Source organism: Acanthamoeba castellanii (assembly GCF_000313135.1).
Source record: "Acanthamoeba castellanii str. Neff unplaced genomic scaffold scf7180000084594, whole genome shotgun sequence".
Taxonomy (NCBI): domain Eukaryota; phylum Discosea; order Longamoebia; family Acanthamoebidae; genus Acanthamoeba; species Acanthamoeba castellanii.
The window spans coordinates 689698-707459 of NW_004457584.1; the positions used below are offsets into that span (position 1 = coordinate 689698).

Here is a 17762-nt window from a genome sequence, read left to right on the forward strand (position 1 = left end):
CTACGCGCCGGGCGGCTCTGCCATGAGTCGGTCGTGTCGGGATCTACTGGGGCTGCGGTTACGTGCGCATTGGGAAGGGCTGCAAGACCTTCTACGCCTTCTCATCGCCGGGGCGGACTGCCAAGCGAAGCTCTTCTCCACCACGCTCTGTTACCTAGCCAGCACCAGACCAATCCCAGCCAACTCGCGCTTGGGCCACATATTCGCCATGGACGGACGCCTGCCGTGACCTCTCCTTCCACAAGCAGTGGGAACGGCCAGAGGCCATGACAAGGGCGACCAGCATCGAGCGAGCAGGGCCTCCTGTCAGCCCCACCACTGCCAACTTGCCCTGTTGTGTGGTTGTGTTAGTGTCTGGTGATGAAGGAGAAGGAAGACATGTGTTTGCATTTGGTGCAGTTAATAATGTGTATCATTTCAATTGAAAGTGGAATGCCATTCTGTCTCATAGCATCATTGTTACCAAGGATTGAGGTGTTGACCATCTGGTTGAGGCTGGGCATGGGTTTGACAACCCGAGTTGGTTTTGTTTTCCAGGGCTGTCAGTAGGTTGGAGATGCAGGGAGGTCTGTGGTCCATGGGAGGTGGCATGTCATGTGTGGAAGTGATGAAGATCATGTTGCAAGACATGGTGAAGGAGACAAAGTAGGTCTCATGGGGAATGGGCTGCAGATGTTGGAGTGAATGAGGGCCATTGGTGTGTCAGACTGCGGTGCTGGACCATGGCTGATGCCCTCTTGTGCTGCTTGGCCTGAATGCATGTGGTGCAGGAGGAGAGCTTGGCCCTGTGTTGATGGTCTTGGATGCAGCAAGCACTGTGATCTTGAGCTGATCTGCAATGATGTGCCTGAGGCACAGGTGTAGATGGTCAAGGGTGACTGTCTGGTGGGCCTTGGTGGAGAGGGCCTGGACCTTCAAAAACACATATGGAAGCTAAATGTGTATTTATTTGAACACATAACTTCCACCTGTACAGCGGACTTGTGGTGGTCAAGGTGCGCAAAATTATCACTTTCCACCGTCCTCAGTGTATTCATCACTTTATCAGAGCGGTGTGAGGCTGCTTCAAGGCACCACGATGAACAGACGCAACCAAGTTGTGTCTACGTAGGGGGAGTACTGCCAGTCTTTGTAGGCCAGCTTGACGTCCTTGTCGTTCTCCACCACCATCCACTCCCCATCGCAGGCCCGGCGGTACTTGATCTGGGTCTTCCAGGTGACAGCGTCGCCGTAGTATTGCCTCAGCTGCTTGTGGAGGTTGTGGTAGTAGGGAGCGCCAATCGACCAGACGTGCTCCCCGCCCTCGTAGGGCAGGACGGCCTTGAGCAGGAGCCTCCAAGGGAGGCCAATCTTCAGCCTGTACTTGGGCTCGCAGGAAGGCCTGCCATCAGGATAAAGTGGCGTCGGCGGGGGCTGAGTCTGTTTGGCCAGCTCCACTTTTCAAAGACACAAGTTGAAGTATTAGATGACTATTATGGCGGCGTACCACAAGAACTCAATGGTGGGTCGTACCATCAAGCTGCTTCTTCAGCTTGTTGTTGTTCTCCTTCAGTTCTTTGTGCTTTTTGATTGCAGCGGTGAGCACTTTTACGGCTTCCTCCAGCTTCTGGCTCAGCTCATTGTTCTTGGTTGTTAGCTCTGCGGTGGTGATGTCATCCGAACTGGCCATGGTGCTGAACAGAAAGTTGTAACAACTAAGACTACTAGTGTGCGACTAGAAGTGACATTCGAAAATGAGCGGCCAGCGGTGGAAGGGGACAGAGCGCTCCAGAAAAGGCAATGTTGTACAAGGGAACCCAAGCGGTTTGTTTTTCCTTCCTCACCCTCGTCGAGGGTTACTACAGGTGAACGAACAGAGACAAGCCTGAGATCGCTGTCGGCTGGTGAGACCTCTTGTGATTGTCGAGAAAGTAGTTCAGATCGTCTTGGTGCCTCAGCGGAAGGAGGTCGCCATCGCTGTCCCTGAACTGGATTAGCGCCGTACTGGGAATTCGAAGCGGGCTGGTCCTCATCAGCTCCACCAGGTCGGTGTAGCGCGGAGGGGGGATAAAATGGACAAGCGATCTGTCTTGAACCATTTCTTGCTGCAGAACTATTACCTTTAGAGTGAGCGTATCGGTGCCATGCTTTGGCTGTACGCCCTGCTGATGGTACTTCTTAACAAGAAAGACTGAGACTGTGACTGATTGGAACGGGTACCTGCATCAGAGTCGCCACTTGGCCCTGCTTGCGTAGGCGACCAAGAGTGGGAGAACGGCTGCGGCCGACCATCTCACTCTCGGTGTGGCGGTGCTCTTGGAGCCCTACTCGCCCGATAGCAACGAAGTTCAGACAAAGGACAGGCGAAGGAAACAAAGCAAGGCATACCATCGAGCGACCTCTTCACCTCCTCGTCACTCAGATAGAGGACACGACGAACGAGGTCCAGACGTTGGCTGTCTGCGGCCAGCTCCTGCTCCTGCTCCTGCTTCTTCTTAGCGCGAGACTGAGAGATAGAAGATCAGAAACGGGTACCTTCTCTTCAAAGTGCTGCATCAGAGTCGCAACTTTGCCCAGCTTGAGAAGGCGCCCGAGAATGGGGGAACGGCTGCGCCCGACCAGATCGCTCTCGGCCTGGCGTTGCTTTGGTCACGTCCTACTCCATGGTGATGGCAACGAAGTTCAGACAAAGGACAGGAGAATGTAACAAAGCAAGGCATACCATTGACCTCCTCATCACTCATAAGGAGGACCCGACAAACGAGGTTGATACGTTGGCGGTCTGCCTCCGGCTCCCGCAGCTTCTTGTTCGCCTTGGTGCCTGTAGCGACGTAAAACGAGAAGTTGCTCAACCGAATGGAACGGCGGTTATAGACGTAGTCCCGCTACACGCGAGAAGCGAGCCAACTACTTGACGTGCCGACGAAGAGAGAAGGTGCAAGCGTCAAGAGGGTGGCATACCTTTCATGGAAGATGGAGATCGATAAGACTTGAAGAAGAAGGGATGTACGCAGCTGCCTTGGCTCTACTTGAACGTTGGCTCGTGGTAGATAAAAAAGGAAAACGAGAAATGGTTGGTTTACTTTTGCCTGCGTTGCCCAGGCGGCCCCGTGAGTGTCTTGACGAGAGGCGGACCAAGTGAGTGCCTTGAGGAGAGATAGGAAGCCGAAGGCAGATACTGTTGCGCACCAACACATGAAGACTCTCCGTGGGAACAAAACATGAGGTGTAATTGTTGATGGGGTACCGCGCCGCTACACAATCTGCGCAGCGGAGGGGGAGGAGGGAGAGTGCGGGGCGCACAGGAGCACAGAGGGGTCGGCCACGTGCTCCCGAGGCAGTGGCGGCAGGAAGACCTCTTCGCCGCCTCGCTCCTCACTGGCCACGAACAGCGATGGACACACGAGCGTCGTACCTGCGTGGGTCACCTCCGCGCCAACGACATGGCTCACATACAGCTTCCTGCACCCACCACATCAGAATGTTAGCTCTCGTGTGCGGTGGTGCGTGTGCGCTGAAGTGTTCCTACCCTTCGCGCATCCATTCGGGCTGCCAGAGGAGCAGGTGAGCATCGCTCACCGCGCCGGGAGAGAGGAGGCTCTTGTGGAGACATCCGCAGGGGTACCCGCGGTCCGTCGCCAAGGGCGCCTTACCCCGCGTCACGACATGGCCCACAGCCGCGTAGTCCGACGTGGGCGGAATCGGCCGCCAGACACTCACACCTGCTCACCGTGTGGAATGTCAGGCATCCGCCTCTGAACACCTGCCTAGTGTGACACTCAGCGCAAGGCGTACCGGGAGTCTCTGCGGGTCGGTCGGCCGCGGCCATGCTCGAATAGACCAGCGCGAAGCCCTTGGGCGGCACCAGGGCCTGCACGTACTCGCCGCGCTGCAACGGCGGCACTTCCCTGGGAGCAAACGCACATAGTGAGTGGTGACCGCGGGATATGAAGACGATAATGGTGATGACAATGGCGGTGAGACGGTACCGAGCAAGCAGGGCCGGGTAGATAGGCCGCCGGTAGGCTGCGTTGTCGGCGACGTCGCCCAGGCTGTGCCACCGGGCCTGTTCGTCGCCGGCGCGCAGCTCGACCTCGAGATTGGCCCACAGGTTGGTCTTGGTGTGGACCAGCACCGGTTCGAGGCCGTCCAGAGCCTGGCCCTGCAGGGCGTCCTTGTCGTCGGCCGCCTGGACGGACTTGGGCAACGTCAGCTCGTCCCTGATGAGCTGGCGCTGGTTGCGCGCCCGACGCGATCGCTCGTCCAGCCTGAGGATCGTGCCCAGCTTCTCCCGCAGCCGACCGACGATGCCGCTCGATGAGTCCGCGCCTCGCTCGATCTCGGCCTGCACGCGCTCCTTCTCCTCCTGGCGCTGGACCCGCCGCTTCTTCTTATCGCGGTACACCTGGCTCTCCAGGTGGGTCTGTTCCAGAAACTCGTCTGACGGAACCTTGACCATGATAACGCGTCAGCAGGTGTGCGTGTGCGTGTGCGTGTGCGTGTGCGTGTGAGTGTGAGTGTGAGTTCTGTACCCGTTTGAGCGGCTCGGCGCGATAAAACCGCATCTGATGCCCATTGGCTGAGTGCGACTTGACTTTGGCCAGTTGACAACTAGGCTCGGCCGCCATGAACTCCAGCCGGTGCCTCGTTATCAACAGCACCTACACAATATCACAGAAATAGCAGTACTCTGTCAGATGGGCCGTGTGTGCGGTCGTGAAAATAGTGCTTATACCGCTGTCGAGCCGGGTTGGTCGGTGACGAGTGCCCAGGGTTCGTCGTTGCTTGTGGCGGCGAGCCCAGAGATGGGCCATTGGTCGGCGCTGTTGCCCAGCGCATCCCATTCGCAAGTGGTCGGGTTCAGCACGTACGCGCGGCTCCTGTCGTCCACCGCCCACGTGGTAAATCTGTTCCAGGTAGTGATTTGCTTCGCATTCCATTCATGACTAAACGCGTGCCACTTCTGCAGCCACTCGGTCCTCCTGTGCAACAACCAGACCAGATGTGTTACTATCACACACTTGCGCTTGAATGGGCGTTTAAACGGTGACGAACCAGAGTATCCGTCCGTCGCTGGTGATAGCGTACAGGGCACCATCAGTATCCACATCGATTGAGCGCAGGTGCGCGTTGTTGACCGCATCGACCTCCCAGCCCACCCACTTGCTGTATCTATGAAGCCGGCCCTACATAACGCGTACACTCAGTAAAATAACATAGCTTCACAGTAGATGTTGATTGAGCAGACGCGTCACGTACGTCGGTGGTAACAGCGTAGAGATCCTCGCTGGTCGTGAAGGCCAGATCGGCGATCGGCATCATGGACTTGGCAGCCTCGACGACGAGCCGACATGAGACGGAGCTGTGATCATCACTGTTGTACTCCAGACAGCGGTGCTTCCCTTTGCCATTGTTCGGATCATCCACTTCCAGTTCCATCGCGCCTTGCGAGTCCGCCCCGAGCTCGAATATGGTCCGTCTGTCCTGCGCCAGCACGAACGGCCGACCTTCTTTTTTGTCGACGGTGACGATCGCGGGCAAGATCACGTCTCCGTCCTCTTCTGTGTGCGCCGGCCAGAATGAGTGTGGGTGATGGACGGGTTTAAACAATTCTCGAGGAGTGGGCCGTACCAAGAGTGAGTGCTTCGGTTCGCGGTGTGGCTTGCAGCCACTTCTCTCCGTCCCACATGTGCAGGCGCTGCTGATGGTCGATGGCCCACGCCTGCCCCGATGGGCTCCGCACAATCTGTTTCAGCTCTCCAGAGACCCGGGAGATCAACCGCCTACGCACGGTCATAAAGACATGAGAACTATGATGAAGAGACAAAAATGGAACAGCGCGCCAGTACCAGGAATCCGTGCATGCGACGGCCCACTTCGTGCCCACGCGAGGCAACACGAACTCTGTAAACACCCATATGTAGTCAGGATCATAATCCTGATGAGAAAGAGAGAGAGACAGAGAGAGTAGGACAGACCTGCGCTTGGGTGTTCGAACTTATCGCGAATGTGCGGCGCGAAGTTCGATACGTCTCGCCGACAAATAGCCAGCGATTTCTCTCCCTTGGGCAAGTAAACCTCCCTGTGGGGAGTAAGGTACGATTTGGGCGAGTGAGACGCTTGATCAAGCCTACGCCCGAGCTGCGGGATAAACAGGGATTGGCACGTACAGTTCGGCGAGGTCTGACAGGCTACTGTACGTTTGCCGATCGTGGAAATGGACCATGTTGCCCTGCATGTTAACAGACGACGGTGAGAAAGGCATCAACGCCATCACCAACTTCGAAAATATGGGTCCTACCCAACCACTGACGTCCGCATCGGCTCCATAGGAATTGAGATGCGGTATGCGGTTGTACTTGACTACGTGCATATTGCTGGTGATATTTTTACACAACACAGAAAATTGTTGAGAACAGCATCATATCGCCCTCACATGGCAGAGGGAGAAGGAACATACCGGAAGGGTATCTTGACCTCTGCCTGGAGGAAATATTTGTACATCTTGATCCACAGTATTTTCTGTATGTGGTTCACGTGAGACATCAAACACACACAACGCTGGTTGGGAGTGTGGTCGATTTGAGGTGTTACCGGTAGCATGGAGATGTCGTCAACCAGGCCCACCTTCTGCAACCCGTAGCCGATCCAATCGGAGCAGTTGCCACACTTGAACTGCTGCGACATGATGTTCCGCAACTTGCTGCACGAGAGAGTGGAAAGTGGTTACACTCAAGTGGTGAGGACAACAACCAACCAAGATCTTGGCTCGATCTGGGACGTGCAGCTCGCACCCGTCGAGGCCAAACACGTAGTGGACCTGACCCTCCTTCCATCGCATGTGCAGATCGAGGAAGAAGGTGTGCAGTTCTTGCAGCTGCCAGGCCGACACGCGCTCAATCCGAAGCGACACGAAGTTGCTGGGTAGATTAGAAGCGTTGGTTAGTAAGCAATGAGCGCTAGAGAGAAAGAGAGACGCACCGATTGTAGATGCCGCCCTGCTCGTTACCCACATGCCACCCGTGAGTGCCGAAGAAGAAGTCCTCCGGCTTCACAAAGTTGACCATCTGGGGCGACTCGAAGCCGATCACGTTCACCACCTGCACCCCCCCCCCAAGTCACCAGCCGTTAGGTGTTGTGATCACCTGAGCGCGAGGCCTGGAGCACGTACCACCGTCTCCTGGGACGGAGCAAGTCGGTAGCGCAGAGCTACATGTCCGAAGGGGTTGGTGTACGCCAGCGGCTTACCAAACAGCGTCCGGTTCTGAGCCCAACACAACATACACAACATTGTGAAAATAATTATTTATTGATTGTGGATTAAAACCAAAAGAGGAAAGGAGAGGGTGGGGTGAAGTACTGGAAAGGGCAAGATAAAAATGAGTTCGAGGTCGGGCGGCTCGCCTTTGTTCAGGAGGCGGTCGAGTTCGCCCAATACGGTGCCCTTGTTTGCCACCTCTTCGCCATTGTACCTCCCCCACTCTCCCGCAGCTTTATCCATTTCTTTTTCTTGCTGTTCTCTCGCTTGTATTCTTGCTTTTTGTCTTTATGCGCTCGCGCCACCTCCCTCCCACCGCTCATCTTGATCTCGCGAGCGCCTTCGTCTGTTCCCCATCGCGTGGCAAGACCACAGAAATTCGGAAAGAAAAAATGTAGAAATTTCATTTGGACGTCATTTATTGTGATCGAGTCACCTGGCAACGAGCTACTGTAATCTCCCACACAACCTGGCAACGAGCTACTGGTGGTAGTCGAGAAGAGAAAGGCGGGCGTTGGGCGCCCTTTCATGGAGAGAGCGGCCTACGTCGCGAGAAGGGAGATGGAGAAGCTGGGCAAGCTGCTCGAGGCGGAGGGCTACGCGCTCACCTCGACCAACGCCGACCGCGGCACCCACTCGGTGGTCTATCACTGCCGTCGTCTCTGCCCCCAAAACGAGGAGCAAGATGGAGGAGAAGAGGCAAAAGATGGAGGAGAAAAACGGCACTGCGGTGCGGGTGAACGTGTCGCTGCCGCTGCCGCGCCACCTGAGCAACTTCCAGCACGAGCACCAGGTGGTGGAGGCCCTCATGGCCGCCGGCGTGCCGGGCATCGTCCACGTACGCGGGCGGCTCTCGCGGCCGGCCTCGAGCACGAGGCGGCCACGCTCGACCAGTGGCTCGCGCGCGACGGTCGCCCCGCTCATGAGTGCGTCCACCGCCCTACCTTCGAAAGAAATACGTTTACTCGCGTTTTTTTTAAAAAAAATTGGTTATTTGACGATTATCTGTTATCTTCTCTTGGCCCTGCCGTGCGTGTCGTGTGACGGAATGCAGCCACACAACATCATCTGGAACAAGGAGACGGGCGAGGTCAAGATCACCGACTTTGGCGTGGCGTCGGTTGTGGAGCGCACCCGCGAGACCACCGGCGCCAGCATGGGCTCGGTGCCCATCCAATACGTGCTCGGCTCCATGGCCTACCTCGTCCCCGAGCTCTCCCTCCGCCACGCCAATAGTAGTGCCAACGGGAGCGGGAGCGAGGCGAGCGCGCGGGCGGTGGACTACCGCAGCGACTTCTACTCGCTGGGCATCACCTTCTTCGAGCTCCTCACCGGCAGCGTGCCCTTTGTCGAGCGGTCGGCGGTGCGCATGATGCACGCGCACATGGCCAAGCAGGCGGCGGCCGTGCACGAGGTCGACGCGCGTGTGCCCAAGTACGTGTCGGGCGTCGTGCACCGGCTGCTGGCCAAGTCCGTGGAGACGCGCTACCAGAGCAGCCGCGGCCTCGTCGCCGATCTCCTCCGCTGTCAGGCCATCATACAAAAACTAGAAAGCGTCGGCAACGACAGCGAAGACGATGATGCAGAGGGGGAGGAGTTCGAGGCAGGGTTTCCGACCAAGCTCTACGGTCGCGAGAAAGAGATCGCCATGCAGTGACGGCGAGACTGGTTACCAGGAGGCCGGCCTAACGTCTGACGAGTACGACGAACACCTGGCCACCGTTGTGGCCCACAACCTGGTCATGCTCACCCACTGGGTCGCCGCCGCGCCCTGCAACTTCGCCCACTGGCACCGGCTCGTCGAGGTACTGCTCGACATAGCTGTGTCTCCCTGCAGACCAAAGGGCTTAAGGCCTGACGTCTGCATTTGTTTTGTTTTGTTGTGTATGTATGTGTGTGTGGTCGTCACGATCGTGATGGTGAAGGCGGAGCGGAAGAGTCTGCGTCTGCGCGAGACCAACGGCGGGCGTCAGATGGCAGCGATGGCCGAGGTGCTGGGCATGTACGAGGAGGTGTTTGACATGGCCCTGGCAAACGGGTTCGTGCAGGACGCCGCCATGGCCAAGGAGCTCTCCTGGCAGGTACTGTGCTTTTATTTACGTTAAGACCTCCGGGTCTCTCTAAAGAATGTATGCAATGCGGGTGAGTGCAGGTGATGAACGAGATGGCCTCCCAGTGCGCGGCGGAGTCGTTCTTTTGCTTCGCCAAGTGGGGCGCCAACCGGGCCGTGCGGCAGCGGAAAGCCGCTTCGCATTCCAGAGATGATGAGTCCCAGCTCGGCAGCGGCGACCGTGGCGGCCCGGGAAACGTGAGCCTCTACACGACGACGGAGATCGTGGCGAGCGCGCTCGATTTCGACGCTGTGGTGCAGGCCGCGCAGCAGGTGTCGTCCATGCTCAACACCAAGGCCTCTTGCGATCGGCACTAGACCTCATCCTCGACAACACCGGTGCCACCCGGGTACGTCAGCTGCTGCTGTCGCTCTTCCTCCAATCACTGTTATTGCTGACGTGGCATCGCATGCGTAGGGGGTTATCCTGTTGACGGAGGATACTGGCGCACTGTCGTCAAAAGAAAGCGAACACAGCAGCAGCAGCAGTGGCGATAGTCAGGCACCTGGAGAGCAGTTGTTCATTCGCGCCAAGGCCAAGATCTCGTATGCTCAGGTGCGTCTGCTCTCGTAGCATGAGAGCTGAGAATTCGAAGCGCCCACTGTGAGCCACAACGTGATGATTGTGCGCAGCGTAAGGTGCGGGTGCGGCGCCTGTTTTACGCGGGCGACAGCCCCGACCTGCCCAACTCCATTATCAACTTCTGCTGGCACGCCAAGAGTGCGTACCCAGGAATGGGCCTTTCTCACACTCCCAACATTCTACAACGCGCCTTACCATATGTATCACGTGCGTGTGTGCGTGTGCGTGGGGGTGTACAGCGGCGGTGGTGATCGGCGACGTGGTGGCCGACGCGCAGTTCAAGGACGACGCCTACGTGGCCAAGCGACGGCCGCGGTCGGTGCTGTGCGCGCCGCTGTCGCTCAAGAGCAAGCACCACGGCCTCATCGTGCTCGAGAACGACATGAGCGCGGGCGTGTTCGGCGATGAACGGCTCCAGCTGGTGAGCATCCTCGCCGGCCAGCTCATTAACTCGCTCGAGAACGCGCTGCTGGCCGACGAGCTGCGGCGCGCCAACCACCGCATGGCGCGCAAGAACAAGCGGCTCGAGGAGATGGACAGCGCCAAGGACGCCTTCCTCGCCGTGGCGAGCCACGAGCTTCGCACGCCACTGACGGGCATCAGCGGCATGGCGGGCCTCATGGAGGACACGGCCATGAGCGACTACCAGGCCGAGTGCCTGCGCGACATCGAGGCCGAGTCGGAGACGCTGCTCGAGCTGGTCAACGACGTGCTCGACCTCAGCAAGCTCAAGGCTATGAACCTGGTGCGTTGCCATCTGGCTAACACAACAACAACAACAACAACAACAGGTCAGGTGGAAGCGATGGTGGTGGACCTGCCGAGCCTTAACAAGGTACAGGTGTGCCTGCTCTCCCAGCCGCGGCTCATCCCGCTTATGGTGCTGGCCTCGCCGTCCGACACGAGCCAACGACTGCACGAGATGAATCAACAGTACTCCCCGCTGCATGTCGTCCAACTCCCCTTGCCTCCGGTGGAGTACCGGTACTGCAGCCCAATCGCACGCATCGAATATCGCACGCACTCATCGCACACGCACACGCACATGTTCAGATACGACTATTGGAGGAACTGCGAACACTCTTTGTAAAGGCTGGCACGGACGCCGGCAGTCAACCAGCCCGTGACAAGTAATAATCACACCCCTCACCTATGTACAATATCACCATCTCACTCCTCGGCGAGGATGGCGTAGCCGAAGCTGTTTTTGTTGTGCTTGCCGTGGATGTGGTGTCGGTTGAGCCACCAGAGGTAGCAGCTCCAGTAGGCCCCGCTGCACTCGTCCACGAGCTGCGGCAGCAGCAGCACGCTCGCCACCGGCGTGACGAAGGTCATGAGCAGGGCCGACAGCGCGAAGGCGAAGCCGGCCAGCACCCGGTCGAGCGCGGCCAGGTGGACCATCTTGGCGCCGTAGAGGAGCGGCGACCACATCACACTGAGCACCAGCCCGAGACCGTACGTCACCAGCGCGCCTGCCCGCTCCGGGCTGTCGTCAGGGCTGGACCACACTAAGACTGAGGCCAGTCCCGCCAGGCAGTAGCTCAGCGGCCGAACCTTGTGCAGCACCTGGCGCCACCTCTGTGGTGGCGGCTTCTGCAATCATCAACTGCGTTACTTACTGGAAGAAGAAGTAGAGGGGGGCTAGAAGTGGTACATGCAGGTTACGCTTCCAGTTCTTGGCGCTGGCGCTGCGAAAGTGGTTGGCGGTGATGGTCGTGGCGGCCCAGGGCAGCAGCACAAGCGCCGCGGACACGGGCAAGGGCCACGCAAGCACCAGACGCAGCGTGGCGGCCCACCACCCCTCCATCCTGGTCCTTTCAGCTCTGCCGCAAACGCAAAGAGAGCACAACCTCAAACCCCGCTGAGGGGCACGGACGTGGCACGCCTCTTCGGTGAAAGCTGCCTCTTGTCTTGTTGTTGGGCTGGCTGCCAAGATGAGCTCAGCTGCTCAGCACAGCCACCTCCTGCCAGACAGCTGTCTGAAGGAGAATAAAGATATTTCTACGAAGCCAAATCTAACAGTCTTTTGTTGCATGCGGCGAAGTGGAAGCGTGGCCACAATTGGGGTGATTACCACGCACCAACGACAACTCTCGACATCCTTGCCCGTGAGGTTCATCCTGTGCCGCAGTCCCCTTCTCGTCTCCACGCAATCATCGCCCACATCAGCGATCTTGAACAAATCGTCACTGCATTCGAGATTATTTGCTTCTTCTTTGTTTATCCGACGCTTCACGCATCACAGCATGGAAACTACATCTTCGTCTTCATCGCCCCTATCCCGCGTCATGGATTTGGAGGAGCGCACGGCGTGGCTGGAGGCCCACCCCACGCCCGAGGGCTTCGAAGCGATTACGGAGGGGGCTGCACGAGTCATCTTCGAAAACAAGAACGAGGTGTTCTACAACCCCGCTCAGGAGGTCAATCGTGACCTCTCCGTTCTAGTCCTTCGTCTCTTTGCCGAGCAAAGTGCGCATCCCCGATTTGATTGACCTTTTTCTTCATTTAATTCACACATTATGCCATTTTTCTACGTACGATTAATCTGATATATTAATGATAAATGCGATTTATGGCTAAATCTTTTGTGTTGTTTATTTGCGGTGATTAGTGCGTCAGGAGCGAGGCGAGAAGTTCGACGGCATCACCATTCTCGAGGCTCTGTCCGCTACCGGTATGCCTTGACCTGCCATACTCTGTGTGAGGCGCGTTGCCAACGCCATACCTTATAATGCCAACGCGCGCCGGTTGTCGCCTTGCAGGTCTGCGTTCGGTCCGGTACTGGAAGGAGGTTCCCGGCATCAAGTCGATCGTGGCCAACGACATCGAGACAGCGGCAGTCAAGAACATCCGACGCAACGTCCACTTCAACGGCATCAGCGACACCCAGATTATTCCCAACCAAGGCGACGCCAGGGCGGTGATGTACCAGAACCAGAAGGCCTACGACGTGATCGACCTCGACCCCTACGGCTCCGGAGCCGAGTTCTTCGACGCCGCTGTGCAGTCCATCAACGACGGAGGTGCGGCACTCGATGCTGCATGGACTCGCATCACACCACAAGTACTAATATATTGAATCCATGTTCTTTTGCAGGCCTGATCTGCGTGACCTGCACTGACATGCAAGTGCTGTGTGGCAACTACCCCGAAGTGTGCTCCTACAAGTACGGAGCGCTGCCGCTGAAGGGTACGCAAGCACGCCCATAATCACGTGGTGTGTGTGTGTGTGTGTGTGTTACTCATTACGGTCGACGTGTGCGCACACAGGCAAGCCCACGCACGAGCAGGCCGTGCGTATCGTGCTGGCGTCGTTGGAGCGATCGGCCGCGAGATACCAGAGACACATCGTTCCTCTCATCTCGCTCAGCATGGACTTCTACGTCCGCATGTTTGTGCGAGTCTATACTCGGCCCGAGGAAGCCAAGCGCAGCATGCTGTACTCTCCTTTCCCTTTGGTGTCGGCTCCAACAAGCCGCTCAGTCGCTTGGAACGCAGCCTCACACTCACCATTCACTGGCTCGACAGGAAGCTGTCGCACGTCTACCAGTGCTCCGGCTGCGGCGCGCTCCACTTCCAGCCGCTGGGCAGGTGCGAAGGCAAGGGCGCCTCCCAGAGATACCTGGCCGCCAGTGGCCCGCCCGTCAACCGAAACTGTGACGACTGCGGGCGTGATCACAAGGTACAAACACTCTGCGATGTTGAACGTGTGTCGTGTGAAGTGAGCGTCCACGCACGTGTAGTGAGTAGCGTGCTAACGCATAATATAGGTGTTGGGTCCCATTTGGAACAGATCGCTCTACGACGACGAGTTCATCAAGAAGGCGATGGAGGAGTTGGAGAAGAACAGCGCCTTGTTCAAGACACACAAGAAAGTGAACGGCTATCTCTCCGTCCTGTCTCAGGTCAGTCCGTCAGTCAGTCGCGTTTTTCCCTCACTATTCATACGGCCACGAGAACTCACTTCCTGCTTGACCGGTTATTAGGAGTTGCCCGACCAGCCTCTGTTCTACGACCTGCCCGCAATCTGCAAGGTCCTCCACGCCCAGCAGCCCGCGATGAGCGTGTTCAAGTACGTCGCGGTCTCTCCTCATGCGAAGAAGCTGCTATTGTGTGCTCCTCGCTCATGACTCATATCTTACTCTTTGCCGTTGTCTAGGTCTGCCATCCTGAACGCCAACAGGGGCTACAGGATCTCCATTTCGCACACGGTGGCCACCGCCATCAAGACCGATGCTCCCGCATCGTTCTTGTGGGACATACTGAGGTATATATATACGCTGAGTTGAGAGAACAAATCTGAAGGCTTAGCATTAACATGGTCGTGGTTTCATTCGTCAGGGGCTGGAACAAGCTGCACCCCGTCCGACCGCCCCCGCCAGGCTCCGTTGCGGCCGCCATCCTCGAGAAGGAGCCCTCCTTCGAGGCCGACTTCACCGAGCGAGAAGACGCTAAGGTGCGTTCGCTTGGGCTCAGACGACGTTCATTCATTCATTCATTCATTCATTCATTCATTCATTCATTCATTCATTCATTCATTCATTCATTCATTCGCTCACCCTTTCGTCTGCTACAGCCCGAGAAGTCGAAGAAGCCCAGGTTTGTGCACAACCCGCCCAACTGGGGACCCGGCACTCGTCGCCAGATCAACGTCAAGAGGTGGGTGGTCTCCTCCCTCTTCCCTCTTCCCTATATGTTGTAAGTTGTGTTGGTTCTTCTTCATCTGCTCACTCTTGCGCTCCCCGTGGAAAATTAGCAGAGCCGCACCGGAAGCCGAGACGACCAAGGAGGGCGAGGAGGCCCAGGCCGAGAAGGAGACGTCCCAGCCCCAGGCCAAGAAGAAGCGACAAGACAGTGAAGAGACCGCGCAGCCCTAGACCCTTTACTCTCACGCTAGGCAAGCGCGACCGCGTTTAGGCTCACCCGGGAGTACTCGGTGGTTGTGGCGAGCTTGACGATGGTTGGTGGACTGATAAAAGCCAGTCGACAGAAAGCAGTTCCCCCACTGTTTTTTGTTGTCACAACCATCTGAGCAGAGACGAAGAGGATGCAGGTGGCCAACCGCTCGCATGGGCACGAAGAGGTGAACGGGGTGCGCCTGTACGGCCTCGACGCCGAGATGCACCGCAAAATGGAGAGCAAACGCGACCGCGAGTTCGAGAAGCAGCTCGCCCAATGGGTCCATTAGCCACCCCCCTCCCCCCAGCCAAAGCCTTCACTTTTAATCTGTTTTTTTTCTGGGTGCAGGTGGCCGCAGCGACCAAGGAGAAGGTGGACCTTACAGACCCCATTGGGTCCTTTCGTTCGGGCATTATTTTGTGCAAGTACGCCCCCTTGTTATTTTTGATGATATTATTTCTTTTATTTAAAGTTTTCTTATTCACGAGATTTATTTTTGATTAAAATTATTTTCAATAAATCTAAATGAAAAGGTTGTTGTGGTGGCTGGAAGGTTGGCAAACGCCATTCAGCCGGACATTATTCGCAAGATCAACACCCGACCCATCGCGCTGCTCGAGATGGAGAACATTGGGTTCTACCTCAAGGCCTGCTGGAAGCTGGGCGTGGCCTCGGCCGAGCTCTTCGTCACATCGGATCTCTACTTGCGCAAGGGCGAGCCGCAGGTTGGCAATTCCTCATATATTACGTTCTTTTATTTCTACGAAGCTCACGTTGTTGTTGATGATGACGGTGATGATGACGATTGGCAGGTGTTCGTCAACTTGCTGTCCCTCGCGCGGATCGCCGACTCCACGACTTCCTACAAAGGACCCACGATGAAGTCCCTGGGCTTCAAGGTTTCCAATTCTCTTGCGCACACGACGCACCGCCGCACACGCACCGCCGCACACCACCGCACACGCACCACCGCACAGATGGACTGACGCACGCACACGCACACGTACGCGTGCCTAGGCGTTGGGCAAACCCGTGGAAAAGCGCACGACGCAGTGGTCGAACGTGATCCAAGAGCAGGGTCCGCTGTACATTACCGACATCGAGCGACAGGAGCAGGAGCAGCAAAGGCAGCAGAGCCCGCGCAGCGCGGCCGGCGGTCAGCCCGCCAAGCTGCTGCCCGCCAAGTCGGGGTCGTCGCCGCTCGTGCCGCCCGCCTCTCCTCGGGGCGGCAGCCCGCGTCCTTCCGCCGAGCTGGAAGCCGGTACAGCTTGCCCCCCCCGCGTGCGTGTTTCCGTGTGCGGTGCGTGCGGTGCGTGCGCGTGTGTCGTGTGTGTCGTGTGTGTCAATTGACATGTTTTTTCGGCAGTCAAAATTCTGGAGCGACAGCTGGAGGACGAGCGCAAGCGCTCGGTGACGGCGGTGGCGGAGATCAAGCGACTGCAGAAGGATCTCGAAACGGCCAAGGGCCAGCTGGATGCCGAGCGGAGGCGAGGCACGGCAGCTTCTTTGCCTGCTGGAGCGGCCGGCAAGGAGGAGCCTCGCAACCGCGCGGGCACCGTGGTCGACACGCAGGCCCTCTACGAAAAGATCCGCACCCTTGAATTGAAGAAGGAGAAGGAGGTATGCACACGCACACACCACCACACCGCACGCATCACCACACACACAACACACACACAACACACACACACACACATACACACACACACACACACACAACACACACACGGCTGACTGATTCTGAACACGTGTAGCTGGAGGAGGCGTGTGCCAAGTTTGAGGCGCGGCTGCGGGAAGAACGGCGCAAGTGGGAGGAAGAGGCGGAGCGGGCTCGCGCCGACCTGATGAACGACATTCAGTACTGGAAGACTGAAGCCGAATCCAAGGTACGCGCTCTCTCACCTTTTCTCTGTGTGGTCCCTTGGCATGTTACCTCACCGCACACGCCGCACACGCCGCACACACCGCACACACCGCACACACCGCACTCTATGCAGGACCTGCGATTGACTGCTCAGCAGAAGGACGTGGGCCAGTCGGAGGAATGGGAGAGGCGCACGGCCGAGAGGCGGAAGCGGGAGATGGAGCTGGCGCAGCGCAAGGAGGCCGCGGCCAAGGCCCTGCTCGAGCGCGAGAAGAAGAAGGCCGAGCAGGACAAGGTCGAGATCGAGCGGCTGAAGGCCGAACTGGCGGCCGTCACGCGGGAGAACCAAGAGCTGCGACAGGCCAGGGACCAGGCCCTGAGCAAGTCAACGTCATCGATGTCATCGGCCGTGTCGTCGGTGCAGCCCGTCGCGCCAGCCAAGCCGGAGGTTCGTTTACTGCTGAACCTTTGGCTGTCATTGACCCAGCATTGACGTTGTGTCGTGTGTGTCGTGTGTGTCGTGTGTGTCGTGTGTGTCGTGTGTGTCGTGTGTGTCGTGTGTGTCGTGTGTGTCGTGTGTGTCGTGTGTGTCGTGTGTGTCGTGTGTGTCGTGTGTGTCGTGTGTGTCATGTGTGTTGTGACGTGACGTGCGTAGGAGGAAGACGTGGGTATCTTCGAGCGCCTGCGCAAGAACACGATCGTTAACGTTGGTCGGCCTGCGCCCACATCGCCGCGCAATCAGATCGCCACCCTTCGCTGGGCCAACAAACAGAAGCAGGACGACGAGGAGGCACGGCTCGCCTCCCCTCAATAATGTCGCACGTTCGTTTTCGTTTTCTAGTGTGAGCTGCTAACCTGAAGGTGGCGGCAGTTGGTGGCGGCGCTCAACGAGTGTGTGCACGCCGTGCTCTACTCGTCGACGGAGGTCTACTTCAGCGACATCGTGCAGCTGAACGAGATCTTCAAGACCGACTACGGTCGTCGTCAGTTCGCCTTCGCCCTCAAGCAGACCATGAAGAAGGTTCAGACCTTTCCATTTTTTAACTCCTGTTCCTTCTCCCGATCTCAC

General features: G+C 57.6%; 8 protein-coding genes across 8 annotated transcripts; 3 read left to right on the top strand and 5 right to left on the bottom strand.

Moving 5' to 3' along the window:
* Positions 1 to 1065: 1065 nt before the first annotated feature.
* ACA1_055370 (uncharacterized protein) lies at positions 1066 to 1669 on the bottom strand (the record flags this gene model as incomplete). Its single annotated transcript, XM_004344124.1, has 2 exons — positions 1066 to 1436; positions 1513 to 1669. The coding sequence occupies 2 exons, from the start codon at positions 1667 to 1669 to the stop codon at positions 1066 to 1068; spliced, it is 528 nt and encodes a 175-aa protein (XP_004344174.1).
* A 169-nt stretch (positions 1670 to 1838) lies between these two features.
* Positions 1839 to 2535, bottom strand: ACA1_055380 (uncharacterized protein; the record flags this gene model as incomplete). Its single annotated transcript, XM_004344125.1, has 4 exons — positions 1839 to 2084; positions 2200 to 2303; positions 2368 to 2485; positions 2515 to 2535. The coding sequence occupies 4 exons, from the start codon at positions 2533 to 2535 to the stop codon at positions 1839 to 1841; spliced, it is 489 nt and encodes a 162-aa protein (XP_004344175.1).
* Positions 2536 to 3233: 698 nt separating this feature from the next.
* Positions 3234 to 5668, bottom strand: ACA1_055390 (uncharacterized protein; the record flags this gene model as incomplete). The annotated part of the gene is made up of 10 exons (XM_004344126.1): positions 3234 to 3394; positions 3509 to 3528; positions 3605 to 3701; positions 3775 to 3887; positions 3969 to 4429; positions 4512 to 4640; positions 4715 to 4961; positions 5035 to 5165; positions 5239 to 5540; positions 5611 to 5668. 10 exons carry the CDS (start codon positions 5666 to 5668, stop codon positions 3234 to 3236), a joined length of 1719 nt encoding a protein of 572 aa, XP_004344176.1.
* A 743-nt stretch (positions 5669 to 6411) lies between these two features.
* On the bottom strand, positions 6412 to 7480 carry ACA1_055400 (uncharacterized protein; the record flags this gene model as incomplete). The annotated part of the gene is made up of 6 exons (XM_004344127.1): positions 6412 to 6501; positions 6574 to 6682; positions 6774 to 6899; positions 6961 to 7079; positions 7151 to 7243; positions 7340 to 7480. 6 exons carry the CDS (start codon positions 7478 to 7480, stop codon positions 6412 to 6414), a joined length of 678 nt encoding a protein of 225 aa, XP_004344177.1.
* A 442-nt stretch (positions 7481 to 7922) lies between these two features.
* On the top strand, positions 7923 to 11064 carry ACA1_055410 (His Kinase A (phosphoacceptor) domain containing protein; the record flags this gene model as incomplete). The annotated part of the gene is made up of 10 exons (XM_004344128.1): positions 7923 to 8075; positions 8292 to 8845; positions 8892 to 9042; positions 9163 to 9318; positions 9390 to 9620; positions 9766 to 9903; positions 9981 to 10068; positions 10170 to 10675; positions 10772 to 10879; positions 10984 to 11064. 10 exons carry the CDS (start codon positions 7923 to 7925, stop codon positions 11062 to 11064), a joined length of 2166 nt encoding a protein of 721 aa, XP_004344178.1.
* A 36-nt stretch (positions 11065 to 11100) lies between these two features.
* ACA1_055420 (TspO/MBR family protein) lies at positions 11101 to 11737 on the bottom strand (the record flags this gene model as incomplete). Its single annotated transcript, XM_004344129.1, has 2 exons — positions 11101 to 11508; positions 11585 to 11737. 2 exons carry the CDS (start codon positions 11735 to 11737, stop codon positions 11101 to 11103), a joined length of 561 nt encoding a protein of 186 aa, XP_004344179.1.
* A 481-nt stretch (positions 11738 to 12218) lies between these two features.
* On the top strand, positions 12219 to 14807 carry ACA1_055430 (N2,N2dimethylguanosine tRNA methyltransferase; the record flags this gene model as incomplete). The annotated part of the gene is made up of 12 exons (XM_004344130.1): positions 12219 to 12399; positions 12542 to 12604; positions 12693 to 12953; positions 13028 to 13120; positions 13201 to 13369; positions 13522 to 13612; positions 13701 to 13835; positions 13917 to 14002; positions 14090 to 14197; positions 14272 to 14386; positions 14507 to 14589; positions 14690 to 14807. 12 exons carry the CDS (start codon positions 12219 to 12221, stop codon positions 14805 to 14807), a joined length of 1503 nt encoding a protein of 500 aa, XP_004344180.1.
* A 170-nt stretch (positions 14808 to 14977) lies between these two features.
* On the top strand, positions 14978 to 17507 carry ACA1_055440 (calponin domain containing protein; the record flags this gene model as incomplete). The annotated part of the gene is made up of 9 exons (XM_004344131.1): positions 14978 to 15109; positions 15178 to 15254; positions 15383 to 15554; positions 15642 to 15728; positions 15847 to 16090; positions 16196 to 16449; positions 16584 to 16715; positions 16827 to 17141; positions 17349 to 17507. 9 exons carry the CDS (start codon positions 14978 to 14980, stop codon positions 17505 to 17507), a joined length of 1572 nt encoding a protein of 523 aa, XP_004344181.1.
* Between the last annotated feature and the right edge of the window lie 255 nt (positions 17508 to 17762).